This window comes from Lycorma delicatula, chromosome 6, assembly GCF_047948215.1.
Source record: "Lycorma delicatula isolate Av1 chromosome 6, ASM4794821v1, whole genome shotgun sequence".
Classification (NCBI taxonomy): domain Eukaryota; kingdom Metazoa; phylum Arthropoda; class Insecta; order Hemiptera; family Fulgoridae; genus Lycorma; species Lycorma delicatula.
In genome coordinates, this window is record NC_134460.1 from 151255475 (window position 1) to 151268928 (window position 13454).

A 13454-nucleotide genomic window follows, 5' to 3' on the forward strand; every position below is an offset into this window, starting at 1 on the left:
GTCGAGATACGGTTTCACTTATCTGGGGATGTTAATTCGCACGGTACCAGATATCGGATAACTAAAAATCTACACCGGATGTTTGAACGTCCACCTCACGACGAGAAAATCAGTATATGATGTGCTTTTTCTAGTAATCGCACAGCGGGGGAGAGGAGCCGATAATTTTTGACTAGCTTGACAATACAGAAGTGTACCGTACAATTTTCGAAGAATTCTGCGTCGGATCTACAAATCGAGAAGCCGGAGCGACGTGTCGGACATCAAACGATACATTACATGCGTCGATAGGGTTTCTTAGAGAAGAACGAACTGTCAGCAGAGGGTGTTAGCCTCCGTTTATCTCAGATTTGTCTAACTGTAATTTTTTCGTTTGGGCCGATTTGAAGGATAAACTTTGCGAATGAAATCTCCACATATATATGAACTTCAACGACTACCGAACAGTCGACAAGAAATCGACAGCAGTGACTAAAGAGTTTTGCGTCAAATGACTCTCGATATTAATCGAGCACAACAGTGCATCGCAGGATGCACACTTTGAACATCTTTTGTAAAAATACGGTAAATATAGACTTTTCCTGCAGAATTTAATTTATATTTTCATTTCATTAATAAAATGTTGCATATCGGAATTGTGTTAAGTCTGCGACTGCACAGGTATAATTGATAATTGTTAGGCAGTACTGCTGAAGTATTAATTTTAGAGTAGGCGATTTAGTCCAGCTAACGCTAACGTAGCAGTCATTCCCTAACCATCTATGCGACTCAAATGTTCAAATGTAAAGGAATTAATCGGTTTTCTTAATGGTCTTCCTCTCTGCAATCTAGGCTTTAAGCAATTATTTACTTGATTGTATCGTTGATGAGAATAAAATGTTACAAAAAAATTTTACTTATTAATAAATATTTGTAATTTTTTAAAGATCATTTAATAAGAATATTTTCTATTATTACTCTACTATGTAATATTATTCCTTAGGTGGTCGTACGGACAGATAAATTTTGTGCCACTTTTAAGAATATTCATTGTTCATCGGAGGTAAAATATATTTGTTATTATAAATTAGTAAATAATAACACATGAAAGCTGTTAACCAGCTTGTTGAATATGTTATCAATTATATCAGATAATAATTATTTTTTATAATGAATTATAAAATCGCATTATATAATATTAAAAATAGTTACGAGTGCACACATTCCGACAAAAAACTATCCAAAAATACAAGATGAGGTAGTAAATCGGGCGAGTAAATTGTTAATTTTATTTGGCTTTAACAAGCGTGAACATAAACATGAAAGCATTTTAACATTTTTGATTTTAAGTTGCCGAAAACAGAAATTTTTATCGTCCAGAAATACATCTTGACAGATAGAGTGCGTACGGTGGCGGAATACCGCACTCGAGTGGCACAGAAAGGTGAGGCGCTGACCGGCATGGACTTCGTTCAACTGCCTTTCTCAGTTGCGATATTCCCGAGTGTACTTTAAGCCATCTGTTCCTATTTAGTGTGGAACCGATGGCATCAACACAAGCTTGATTGCACGAGCTGACTGAACGACACTGTTATACGATCGATTGGCTTCCGAAATTCGCTTCCGAAATTAATACGCTTCTGAATAATACGCTTCCGAAATTCACGCTGAGCGATTACATAACCGTGACCGATATTGTAAAACACTTTCACAGCAAGGGCACGTTCTTCTTCCTTTCACTCCTCTAAAAACCAGGAGCTACAAAATAGCAGTAGCGGTTACAGTCCTACTTGACTCTCTTATCTCTGAAAAAAATGTTACAAAATCGTCCGATTCATTGCCGTCATCCTTTACTTAATTTTAAGTAAAAATAGATTTACTTACAACAGATTTCATTAATATTTTTTTATTTATATTTTAATTTTAGGAAGTTATACTCACTCGCAAGGCATTCAAGTAATAAGACAACATGTTGCTAATTATATAATGAAAAGAGACGGTGAGTGTTCTACTGTAGATCCAGAAGATATATTTCTATCAGATGGTGCTTCTAGCATGATAAAAGTAAGATAAAATTAAAAACTAAAATTACTCTTAATTTCAGTAGGCGATGACAGTAAAGACGAAGTCATAGTTTACCTAATTTATTGCCGGTCAATCATTCACATGCGATATTGTCGGTAGTTATGATTATGAAACATTTTTAACCGATGAAATATATACGAAAAATGTTTAATATAAAGTACACGTAGAGAAAGTATTCTGTGTAAAGAAGTAAACGATTTTGTGGACAGAATCTGGCTTAATTAATAACCTCCCGTAGCTTTTTAAAATTAAAATTCAATTAAACATTATTATTTACAATAATCAATAGAAAGCAAAAATTGGAAATTATATACATACTCCATATTGTTTTGTTAACGTGATCGATTGTTTCCGATTCAGAGATAATGAAGATCGGCTATTCGTTTAAGAGATCAATGACTTTTAAAGAACATCAAGCAGATAACATTTACAAGAAGTAAATTAATAAATTTGACCGGTTATTATAAATCTCGTCCAGCCGAAATCATTGTAACGTAATTTTAAATTACTAAATCACCTTGCTAAGATTAGTAACACTACTTAACTTTCTAGATTTATAAAACAAACTTTTTTAGAGTAAAAATCTTTACTTGGAATTCATTACTCCTTAATAAGGAGTGAATATGCGACTAAAAAATTATTTTTCTTAACATTTTTTTATCAGTTGAAGGGATATAAAAAAATTCATACCTTCGTTGTATTGGTATTATTTCTTGACCGATTTCAAATACCTGAGACGTACATCCCATTAAAATGTTGAAAAAAAAATTATAAAACTCCAAAAATCTATAAAACTTTTTGAAAACGGTTGTTTGTCATTATGATATGCGGTTGAAATTATATGTTTTGACCGATCGGTGGACCAGACGTCTGTATTAAATCACTGGATTCATATTTTTCCTCGTTTTATTTGTTTAAAAAAATTTTATTTGCAAATTTATGTCAAGCTGTAAAAAAATTCCGCTATATCGCTCAAAAATTAGTGGGATTACTAAAATTCATGTCTTGATTTAAAAATATTTTAACGGCAACAGATAATTAAAAAATAAATAAATTCTAAAATTATTCACTCTATTTAAATAATTTGGTCGGTTAAAACATAACCGGATAATGAAATATCATTCACAGTATTTTATTAAATAGTTACAGCAATGTAGGTTGTCGTGACATAGAGCATCAATATATTTTTTATTTGGTTATAAAAAGATAAATAGCAATATTACGAGGGTTATTTTTTTTCAATGTCCGATCGGTTACGAAATTAAAACCGCAGTGAAAATAAAAATTTTTTTATTTGTAACAAGTACTTATATAGTTACGCTATTTCTCTACATAGTCTCCACTCCGATTTAGACATTTGTCGTGGCGTGGTACCAACTTTCCAATACCCTCGTCATAGAACGGAGCCGCCTGTATATTCAGCCCTGTTTCTATGCTGATCTGCAGCTCGATGTCTGTGCCAAAATGTTGTCCTCCTAGCCGGCGTTTCATGTGAGCAAAGAGGTGAAAATCGGATGGAGCCAAGTCCGGTCTGTATGGTGGGTGATAAAACACTTCCCAACTAAAACGCCGCAGGAGGTTCTTTGTTACAGCTGCAGCGTGCGGCCGAGCATTGTCATGGAGAAAGATAATGCCTGATGACAACATCCCTCTCCGCTTATTCTGAATCGCCCTTCGTTGACGTTGAAGAGTCACGCAGTATGAGGCTGCAGTGTTGGTCGTGCCACGTTCCATGAATTCCACCAAGAGAACTCCATTCCGGTCCCAGAACACAGTAGCCATACACTTTGTTAGGGAAACTTCTTTGGTTTACTGGAAGAATGAGAATGCATCCACTGTTTTGGATTGTTCTTTTGTTTCTTCAATTTCGAAATGGACCGATGTCTCGTACCCTGTGACAATTTTGTTCAAAAAATCTTCTCCTTCATTGTAGTAGCGCTGGAGAAACGTTAGGGAGGCGTCCATTCTCATTGTTTTGTGATGGTCGGACAGCATCTTGGAAACCCATCGAGCACACAGTTTGCGGTACTGAAGTCTCTCACTCACAATGGTGTAGAGAGCTGACCTTGAAATTTCAGGAAACTAATCGCTCAATACAGAAATTGTGAACCGAAGATTTTCTCGAATCGCCTCATCCACTCGCTCAACGAGATCATCGGTTGACACTCGCTTCCTTTCCTGACCGCCTGCATCATGAACATCTGTACGTCCTGCTTTAAAGTTCCTGCACCATTGTCGCACTTTTTGCTGTCACTCATTGAAGTTTCACCGTACACATTACTTATTCGTCGATGAATTTCAGCCGCATTACACCCTTCAGCCTGAAGAAATCGAATTACCGCACGCACTTCACACTTGGCGGGAGATGCTATTGTTGTAGACACGTTTACGTGCTAGCTGCGTGTTCAGAACTAAAGGAAGTGACGCGGTGTGATTGAAGGCCATACTAGAGATGTTGCGCAACACATATGCGCAAAGGTTCATCCGATTTTTGCGCGGGTTTTTATTTCGCGACCGATGGGACCTTGAAAAAATATAACCCTCGTATTTAGAGCGGATTTTCACTTTTTTCAGAATTACAGTTTTTTGTTGGACTTTACTACTATTTTATGAAGAATAATGTTATCCAGTTTATCACGTATAAATTGTAGTATATAATAGATTAGAATATTTTCCTTAATTGTTAGATTAATTTAAGGAATATTATAATGATATAATAAACTGTTCAATCAGCTGCCCTACCATGGAAGGCCATTTTATCAAATCAAATTACAAATGCATAACATACGTTCTAAAATCAATCTATAAAGAGGAAGAGGGTTTTTGTTTGTTCGAGATAAGCAAAAACTTACACGATCAATCGCAACCAAATTTTTACCCGTGTTTCTTGGCATAACTGAGGTTTTTTTTATGTATTTCATTTCGAAAAAATGTCGAAGAACCAACCGATCGATTGCTTTCAAATTTTCAGGATACATTCATATTATCCTACGGAAGGTTATAAGTTGCAGATCGAAGCCCTAACACCCTTGAAGGTAAGATATTAAAAAACATTCATTATTGCTTCAGCCCCCAAATAGGGTGAAGCTGTAAATTAAATATACTCATTAAGGAAAAAAAGATTAATTTTTTATTTAATTATTATATTTCTGCCACCACGGCAAAGAAATAAATTATGAATTTTCCTCGTCAAAGGTGTATGTACTTCTGCAGTTGTAGAAGGCGCCATCCCCCTGTAACACGGGAATGGTGAGCGAAGCGAGATCTGTGGTCCTGGGGTAGGCCCCTTGGCACCCTTCACTTTGCTCCGGGGTTTGCCTTTGCCAACTTGGGCCTTATATAAATATAAGTGTCTAAATATAGCTACAGACTAGTAGACAACTAGTTCAATGGTGGATTGACAGTGACTTGTGGTTTTTAATTGTAATATATGATTAGTCACTATCTGCATACAGTATATCTAATATTTCAGTGCATAAGCCTTTAAATTCATGACGAGTACTTCATAATAAAGAATATTTTTCATTTAATATGACTAATAAAATATTTAAACTTTTGGAGCTAGCAGTGACTAACAATTTGTTATAATTTAAAAAAAAAAAATGTAATATACAATTCATGTATTTCTGATTTTGTTTATGTAGATGAACATTTGATACTGTTATTTTACTTAAACGAAATAATAAAATAAAAAAATAAAATAAATTAACAATAATATAATAGCGTTTTTGTAAACTGCAACCCTTAAAATCTTTTGTACATTTTTATATTTGATACAGCGAATAAAATTGTAAGAATATGAAAACACTTAAAGATAAAACTGCTAATGAGCAAATGAAGAGTAAATCTTGAACTCTTTGAATAAATCGTAAAAATAATTCTTTAAATAAGATCCAGACACAGTATCACATCCAGATAAAATATTTGCTGCTACTAGAACAATCTTTAAAGAAGCTTGATTTATATTAAAAGATATTTCTGACTTTCATAATGTTTTTTATAACTTTCAAAACTTAAAAATAAAGCGTAATATAATCGATTATAAAACCGTCGATTTTGCTTAACGATCATGTTTTAATAAACTGATTTTGTTGATCACCAAAGTTAAAAGATGTTGAGTTTTGTTTCATAGTGTCCGGTTGGCATTTATCAGTAGCTAAATGGCTGTAACAGTATATACCGATAAAAATTATTTTAAAAAGAACTAATATTAATAAAAACGGTAGCCTACTGTTTAAAGTAGGTATATAAATTACATGTAATTACTTAAGTAATTAAAAAAAACAAATTAATTATAAATCATAATTTTCAGACAATCTTATCATTATATGCTACTGAAGATGAGTGTGAAATGCCGACTGGTTGTTTACTATCGGTACCTCAGTATCCTTTGTATTCAGCATCAACTACAGCATATGGGTTACGAAAAGTAAGACTAATTTTATCAACTTTAATAAGCAGTTAAAATAATACTTTACAATGCTGTTAAGAAATGAATGCAGCTATGTTAAGAAAATCATATAACAGCCCAAAATTTGGTGTCTGGCAAGATTATTTTAAGTTTCAATGTATCGATATAATTTACTTGTAGACTTGTTTAAATCTATTCATTGAATGGCAAACTTTAAATCTAAATTTTTTTATACTTTCATGCTTAAAAATTTCAAAATTATATTATTAAATCTACACAAACCATTATATCTAGTTAGAAATGAATTTTCATAATTTTTGGCACACATTTGTCATTCCTTATGAAGTTGTTCCAGTGCTTGTCAAATTTGCAAATTTACTACTAATGAAAATGTTAGTACATTTACACAAATGACTGATAAATATGTATGAATATATAACATATTTTAGAGAGGTCAAAGTTCACTTGTACAATCGCTAAAGTTTTAAATGATAGGAAATAAAAGTTAGAATTTTTATGTCCATGATGTGTACTGTGTTTTTGAAATCGACTGTAGATCCTATTTTAAGGGAATATCATACAAATATTATTCGTGTCAGAGTTATATTTGCTCTAAGTTTTTTATATCTCCACTGAGTGCTGAGTGTTGTGATAATATAAACACCTTACACAAACCTAAACAATTTTTATTTACATTTACCATCAAAAAGAAGGACAAAGCACGAACTTCTGAACCCAATAATCATAAAAAGGAAAAAAATTCAATCGAATCTACAGTAAACTTGCAAAACTGATATATTTGCAAACAACTTTTCTAATAAGCTTACAGCTAAACTTTACAGCTTTTAAAATCAAACTGCACAAATTATTCAACATTACACTTTTAATAAATATTGACCAGAGTAAATAACACACAATAAAATATATAGCTAAAGTTAATGGAAACAACAAGACTCTTAAGAGCAATAAATCATCGCCACACATATTAAAAAAAAACACAAACCTAACATTCATTATACTTATTAAAATTAACAAACATAATAAAAGAATTGCCCGCAAATTAAAAAAAAAAAAACAGGTTGTATTATAATGCTTACAAAACATAAATAGAATAAAATACAAATATTTCAGACAAATTCACACAGTTTAACATAGGACAAACAGGATGCAGCATTTCAAAACTGTACAAAGAACACGAAAAGGCCCCCATTCTACCATTGTTTCAACTACTTGTGTAAAAATCAAAAACATAATATTACACAAAAGAACACAAACTAGATTTTCTTGATCGATCCAAAATGTGCAAACATTACAAACACATACAAACAATATTCTAAATGAACAAACTCAATTATTTTAAACTGAAATAAAGATACTTAAACAAATTTGATTCAAACATTGACATATTTGGTGCTCTCAGTACAGTGTCTTAAAAAAACTTAACGAGTTGGCTTTTGTTCTTAAGAACAAAAGCCAACTCAAGACATAGGTAAAAGTTTTGTAATTTTAAAAGAAAGCTTAATGTAGTCTATTTTATACAACCTTTATGATGTATAATAATTACAACACGTTTAAGTTATCTATATAAACTATTTATTTTTCCCTTCTGATAACAACTGTCGCACTTAATGTAAAGAATGTTAACATTTCCGTAAAATAAAAAAATTTGATTACAGTTTTTTTACAATCAGATGTAAAAAATACGATATTAAAACTAGGCTGACTGAATTGGGAAGCAGCAGCATCAATCAGCTATGCAAGCTGCATACATAATGTATTTGATTTGAAAGCTTTCTTGTTTCTAATGATACTCTGCCATTAATTGATTGATTTCAGATTGATTATTACTTAGATGAGAGTGAAAATTGGGGCTTAAGTATTGCAGAATTGAAAAGGGCCATTAATGAAGCAAAAGATGACTGCATACCCCGGTTTTTAGTGATAATAAATCCTGGAAATCCTACAGGTAAGTGACGTTTATAATTTATATTGAGATGTGGAAAACTGTTATTCAGTTATTTAATACATCACTATAAAGTAACAGATGTATTATTACGTTTGATCAGAACAATGTAAAACCTCTCTAATTTTTATCTTCCATAATTTATCAATCGATCTGAATATGTTTTAATATTTTTTAACCGCACAAAAAAATAATTTGGTCTAAATTTTTATATATAAACTTTTAAAACTCTGATTTGCCATAAATCACGACAAATCTCAAAAGAATATTATCCCAAAAAAGACCACAAAGTATGGAAAAATAAGGAGAAATCAGTACGACCGGATTGACAAAGAACTTTGGAAATCTGGGGACTCAAATTAGAGAAAATAAATTTCCCAACCAAAAAAAAACTACAACAAAAATAACATTAGACGGCAAAAAAATGGTTTGTACTTAGGTATTAGCCCGTCGACCATAACCATATAATGGTCCCGTAACTTTGAAAATTCTTCAAAGCTATGGGATCATTAACATATTTCACATATTAAAAATATAAGCATTATTGCTTATATTTATAAATATAATCTAACCAAACTTAACTAATTAACAGTATTGTTTTGATTATTTAAATAATAAATAATTGCAATAATTTATTATTTAAATACTCAAAAACATTACTGTGTGGTCTTTATATTTTATTGCTTCTAATACTGATGCCATAGTTTCATACAGTTTTTTCATTTCGAGTGGATGGCTATTTGTTACCATTATGCAATAAAACTGCTTTCATGCTAGAGAGTCAATAAAAAGACACTATTCTTCAGGAATATGCTGAATTCCAAGCTCTTTCATCAGACTTTCGACATAAATACAAACGTACAATGAATTTTTCATAGTAAATTAAGGTGAGAGTTTTGTGATCTAAACCTAGTAACTTTTTCTGCTAAAGATTCCATTGTTGTAGTCTATACCCCTGAAGTTCAGCTTACTGCTTTGATAACTTTAAATTGTGAACTAAATCATTAAGTTCATGTTGAATTAAGTGAAGAGATTTCTCATCAGATACAGGAAGAATTCCTGTATCTGATGAGAAATCTCTTCATTTTCAGAATGTTCTTCTGGTAATATCAGATTAGATGGTGGTACAGATACACACAACTCCTCTCCATTTAGTTCCGCTTAGAGCTGGGGATCTGCATATGTATGAAGTTTTGAATTTTGAATGAAAATCCAAATATATTTGTCTACAAAAGTTGCAGACTGTGAAGCAGTCCTTAGGTTCATGCCAAACCACTGGTACAGCAAATGGCATGGCTCGTCATTTCAACCATTCAGTTAGTTATGAATAACTCCTAACAACAGATCCCTCTAATAAACCCTGAGTGCACAATAAAAATAAAATTTATAAGCTGTTTTTATATTTCAAATTCAAAAATAGTCTTGGAGATATAGTGTAAATTTACCACAGACATCCATGAACTTTTGCAGAAGCAATTTTGTAGAAAATAAAAATGAGATAAATCACTTTTGTATTGTTAAGAATTGATGAAAATATAGCAAAACAACTATGTGAAACAGAACACACAATATAGATAATTGAAGCTAGACTAAGATTTCAAGCTCTGTAGTAGGCAACAACAGATGTCTGTATGTTGTCATCAAATAGATATGTTTGTACGTGTCTACTTTTTATGATACAGAGTATATATTTATTTATTTTTTCTTTATTAAGCGTGTATGCATATTGTTTAAAAGTAAAAATACAGAAATTCTTATTTGGAACCAGTAGTTGATCAAAATGAGTTTATAAAAAGGTTTTACAAATTTAAGATTTACGTAAAACCGTTACACGGTAACACAATTTCAATAGCACATTTGAAATTAGCACCCAAATAATAGTGAGGAAAGTTTTGCAACATGTTAGATAACAAATTTTGTGTTTAGTGGAATTTTCTTAGGTGCAAAATTGAGGCATTATAATACTTCAGACAGACCTGTGATCTTATATCGAATTGAAACAGCAAATCTGAGTGGCCTAGAAAATCTCATCAAAAGGGAAAGAAAAATCGTAAGTAAAATCTGCAGTCCAAGACAAACAGAAGGGTATAGACTAAAATCAAATAAAAATAATTACAAAACCCAAGAAATTTTGGAAACCACAATATAAAAAAGAAGATAAAATTCCTCAGACACATATGATCCAAATGAATCCAGAAAGTCTAAACTAACAAATTACTTAGGAAACTAAAAAGCCAAAAAAGATTCATAAAAGGATGAAAGAGGAACTTGAAAACCTAAGAATGAAACAGGAAAATGGTTTGTGTAGACTGAAGTTTTGAGAAATAATTTGTAACAAAGATTCTTATGAATGAAGTAAGAAAGATCAGCAGAAGAAAATGGACTCAAGAAAAATGGTTGCACTCTGAGAAAATTAAGAAAATATGGAAACAAAGAAAAGAACAAAAAAAGGAATATTGGGTGGTCCCTAGCAGGCTGTTTCTAAATAAAAATTAAAACACTGTAAAACTGAGCAATTCTTGCTAATATTTTTATACATTTAAATTCTCTACTCTATATAAAATTAATTCCTGTTCAAAAAAAAAACAACTGTTTACATCAGAATTACAGAAAGATGTCTGCATATACCTGGAAATGAAAACTTATAGACAAAACTTTACAGAATGCATGAAAGATAAAGGATGCTACTTATGCTGAATATGAATTTCTAATTTAAAAAGAAATCATTAGTTATGTTAGAAGATCAGAATAATAGTTTTGAACAATAAGTGATAAAAATACAGGGAAGAAAGTGAAGTGGTCATAAAATGCTATTGTATAATATGAGACTAAAAGAAATTTTTTTTCAGCAATAACAACATACATTAAAATTATTTATTTTTATACTGAAAGATGAAGTATGAATTTGCTACAACATTTTAATTTTTTTAAATATTTATAATTTTTTAACTTTGATGAAAAACTGGCTCTGAATACGATTTGGCATTGATAACTCCTAAGTACAAGATAAAAAATATCTGTGCAGAAGTAATAAATTATCTTTTACTAATTTGATACTTTGTTTAGATAATGACTGAAATAATGTTTAATGAAAAAGGTATGTACATATATTATATGTATTGTGTACATAATAATATTGGGAAGAGTTTCAGTAGGATTTCCCAGTAGTTGCCAATATTGATAGTTTGTAAATAAATGTTCATAATGATAGAAATGTATTGTATCAGTTACAGTATGTGAATTTTAGCAGTTGGTAGAATTAGACATTGCAGAAGTTAAGAACTTTGTTTACAAGAATATTTAAATTTTTTATTATAATTTTCATTATTTCCTTTTATCTAATGAAATATTATTATTTCCTTTTATTTAATAAAATAAAATGTCAATCCTCAGGTCAAGTACTAACAAAGGAAAATATTGAAGATACAATTAAATTTGCTTATGAAGAAAAACTTCTAATTTTAGCAGATGAGGTGAGTATTAAAATAAATTTATAAACAAATTAGATAACAGACAAAAAGTATGAAGATTGGTAATTGTATCGAAAAAGTGTAAAATGGGAAAATTGTTAAATTTGTGACATGGTGTCAATTTCTGTGTTCATTGGTCATTAATAAATTTAAGAATAATTACAATATAAAGGTTTGGCTATATATTATAAGATTAATCTAAATTATTATGTTTTTGATCAAGAAATTGAACCAAACTTTAAATAACCAAACTTTATATAAGTTTTTAAAACTTGTATCATAATATTTCTGAATTGCCGTTATAATCAAATTCAGTAAATTGGAGAGGATGTTCCTTACCCTGGTGTAAAAAATGTACTTTTAAGTGTTTATTGTTAACTACATCATCATGGTCATCATCTCTTAACAATCTTTAGCCTCAGGTGAAAATTAAGATCCATCTTTTGATGAAAAATTATCACTTCTTATACAATGCTAAACAAAACACAAGAAGACATCAAACTCAATAACTATATGCTAAATTGGTACACATTAAAAATCCAGTCCTGTTTTGATTATATTTTATATGTACTCATATATCTTCCTAAATAAAATAAAACAAATAGCTAACCACCAGGATTAGAACAGCAGTACTGGCCTCTGAAGACAACTACAAGAGCAACTGAATTTTATGATGAAAGCTTTTTAAAATGTTTGTTCTTAAAAAGTTTATTAATTTTGTCATTTAAAATCTTTATTGCTGACTGTCTAGATAACAGATCATCAAAATTGTACTATCTTGTAACATCCTTTAGTTTGTTAGATGTCAAAACTGAGAATGTTATACATGGTCTAACCTGACTAGACCCTGAAAATGATTTAATCATGCTGATAAACAAATAACATTTTTTGTCCCTTCTCAAGTAGACCAAGAAAAGAAATGGGAAATAATTATCTTTCCTTCTGACTCAAATATACAGCCAAATATATTCTTCAAATATATATCCTTCACAGCCAAATATATTGTTGCATCATGCTAAGCACACTTAAATGCAGGAGATATTCTGTTTCTTAAAAGTGTTTATTTCATGTGTTTTCTTGAGATAGTATCTCTGTAAAACATATTAAAGATAGCTTTAAAGATTTTTAGATTAATTATAAACTCACAAAATATAAAAAGTTAAATCAATAAATATAAATGAGTACATAATTAAGAGTATACTTAAAAAAAGAAATGCTCTGAAATGCTTAAAATGTTATACCCTTGTTTTTATAAAATGTTAATTAAGGGAGGTTTGCTGGTGAAAGTGAATGTAAATATGTTATTGAATAATTAATATTATAAAAACCATTAGTAAAAACAACAATTACAACAAAATCTATGTCAGTTACTGTTTCTAGACACTTTTGGTACTTTTACTAGATATTTATATATTCTCCATTTAAAAACTGTTACAAATGGAAGCCAATGTGGCATCATTTGGAAAGTAACATGGAAAAAGCTTTAGCTTACAGAAAAGAATTACTTAACACATTCATTAACATGGGCAACACTGGTGATACCCAA

General features: G+C 30.6%; 1 protein-coding gene across 1 annotated transcript in view; it reads left to right on the top strand.

Annotated features, from left to right (window-relative positions):
- Positions 1-13454, top strand: part of LOC142326961 (alanine aminotransferase 1-like) — a 44868-nt gene that overhangs the window by 14875 nt on the left and 16539 nt on the right. Inside the window, exons 5-8 of the mRNA XM_075369693.1 lie at positions 1907-2043; positions 6377-6493; positions 8312-8441; positions 11832-11911. Coding sequence (XP_075225808.1) covers positions 1907-2043; positions 6377-6493; positions 8312-8441; positions 11832-11911 — 464 coding nt within the window. The remainder of the gene's footprint in view (positions 1-1906; positions 2044-6376; positions 6494-8311; positions 8442-11831; positions 11912-13454) is intronic.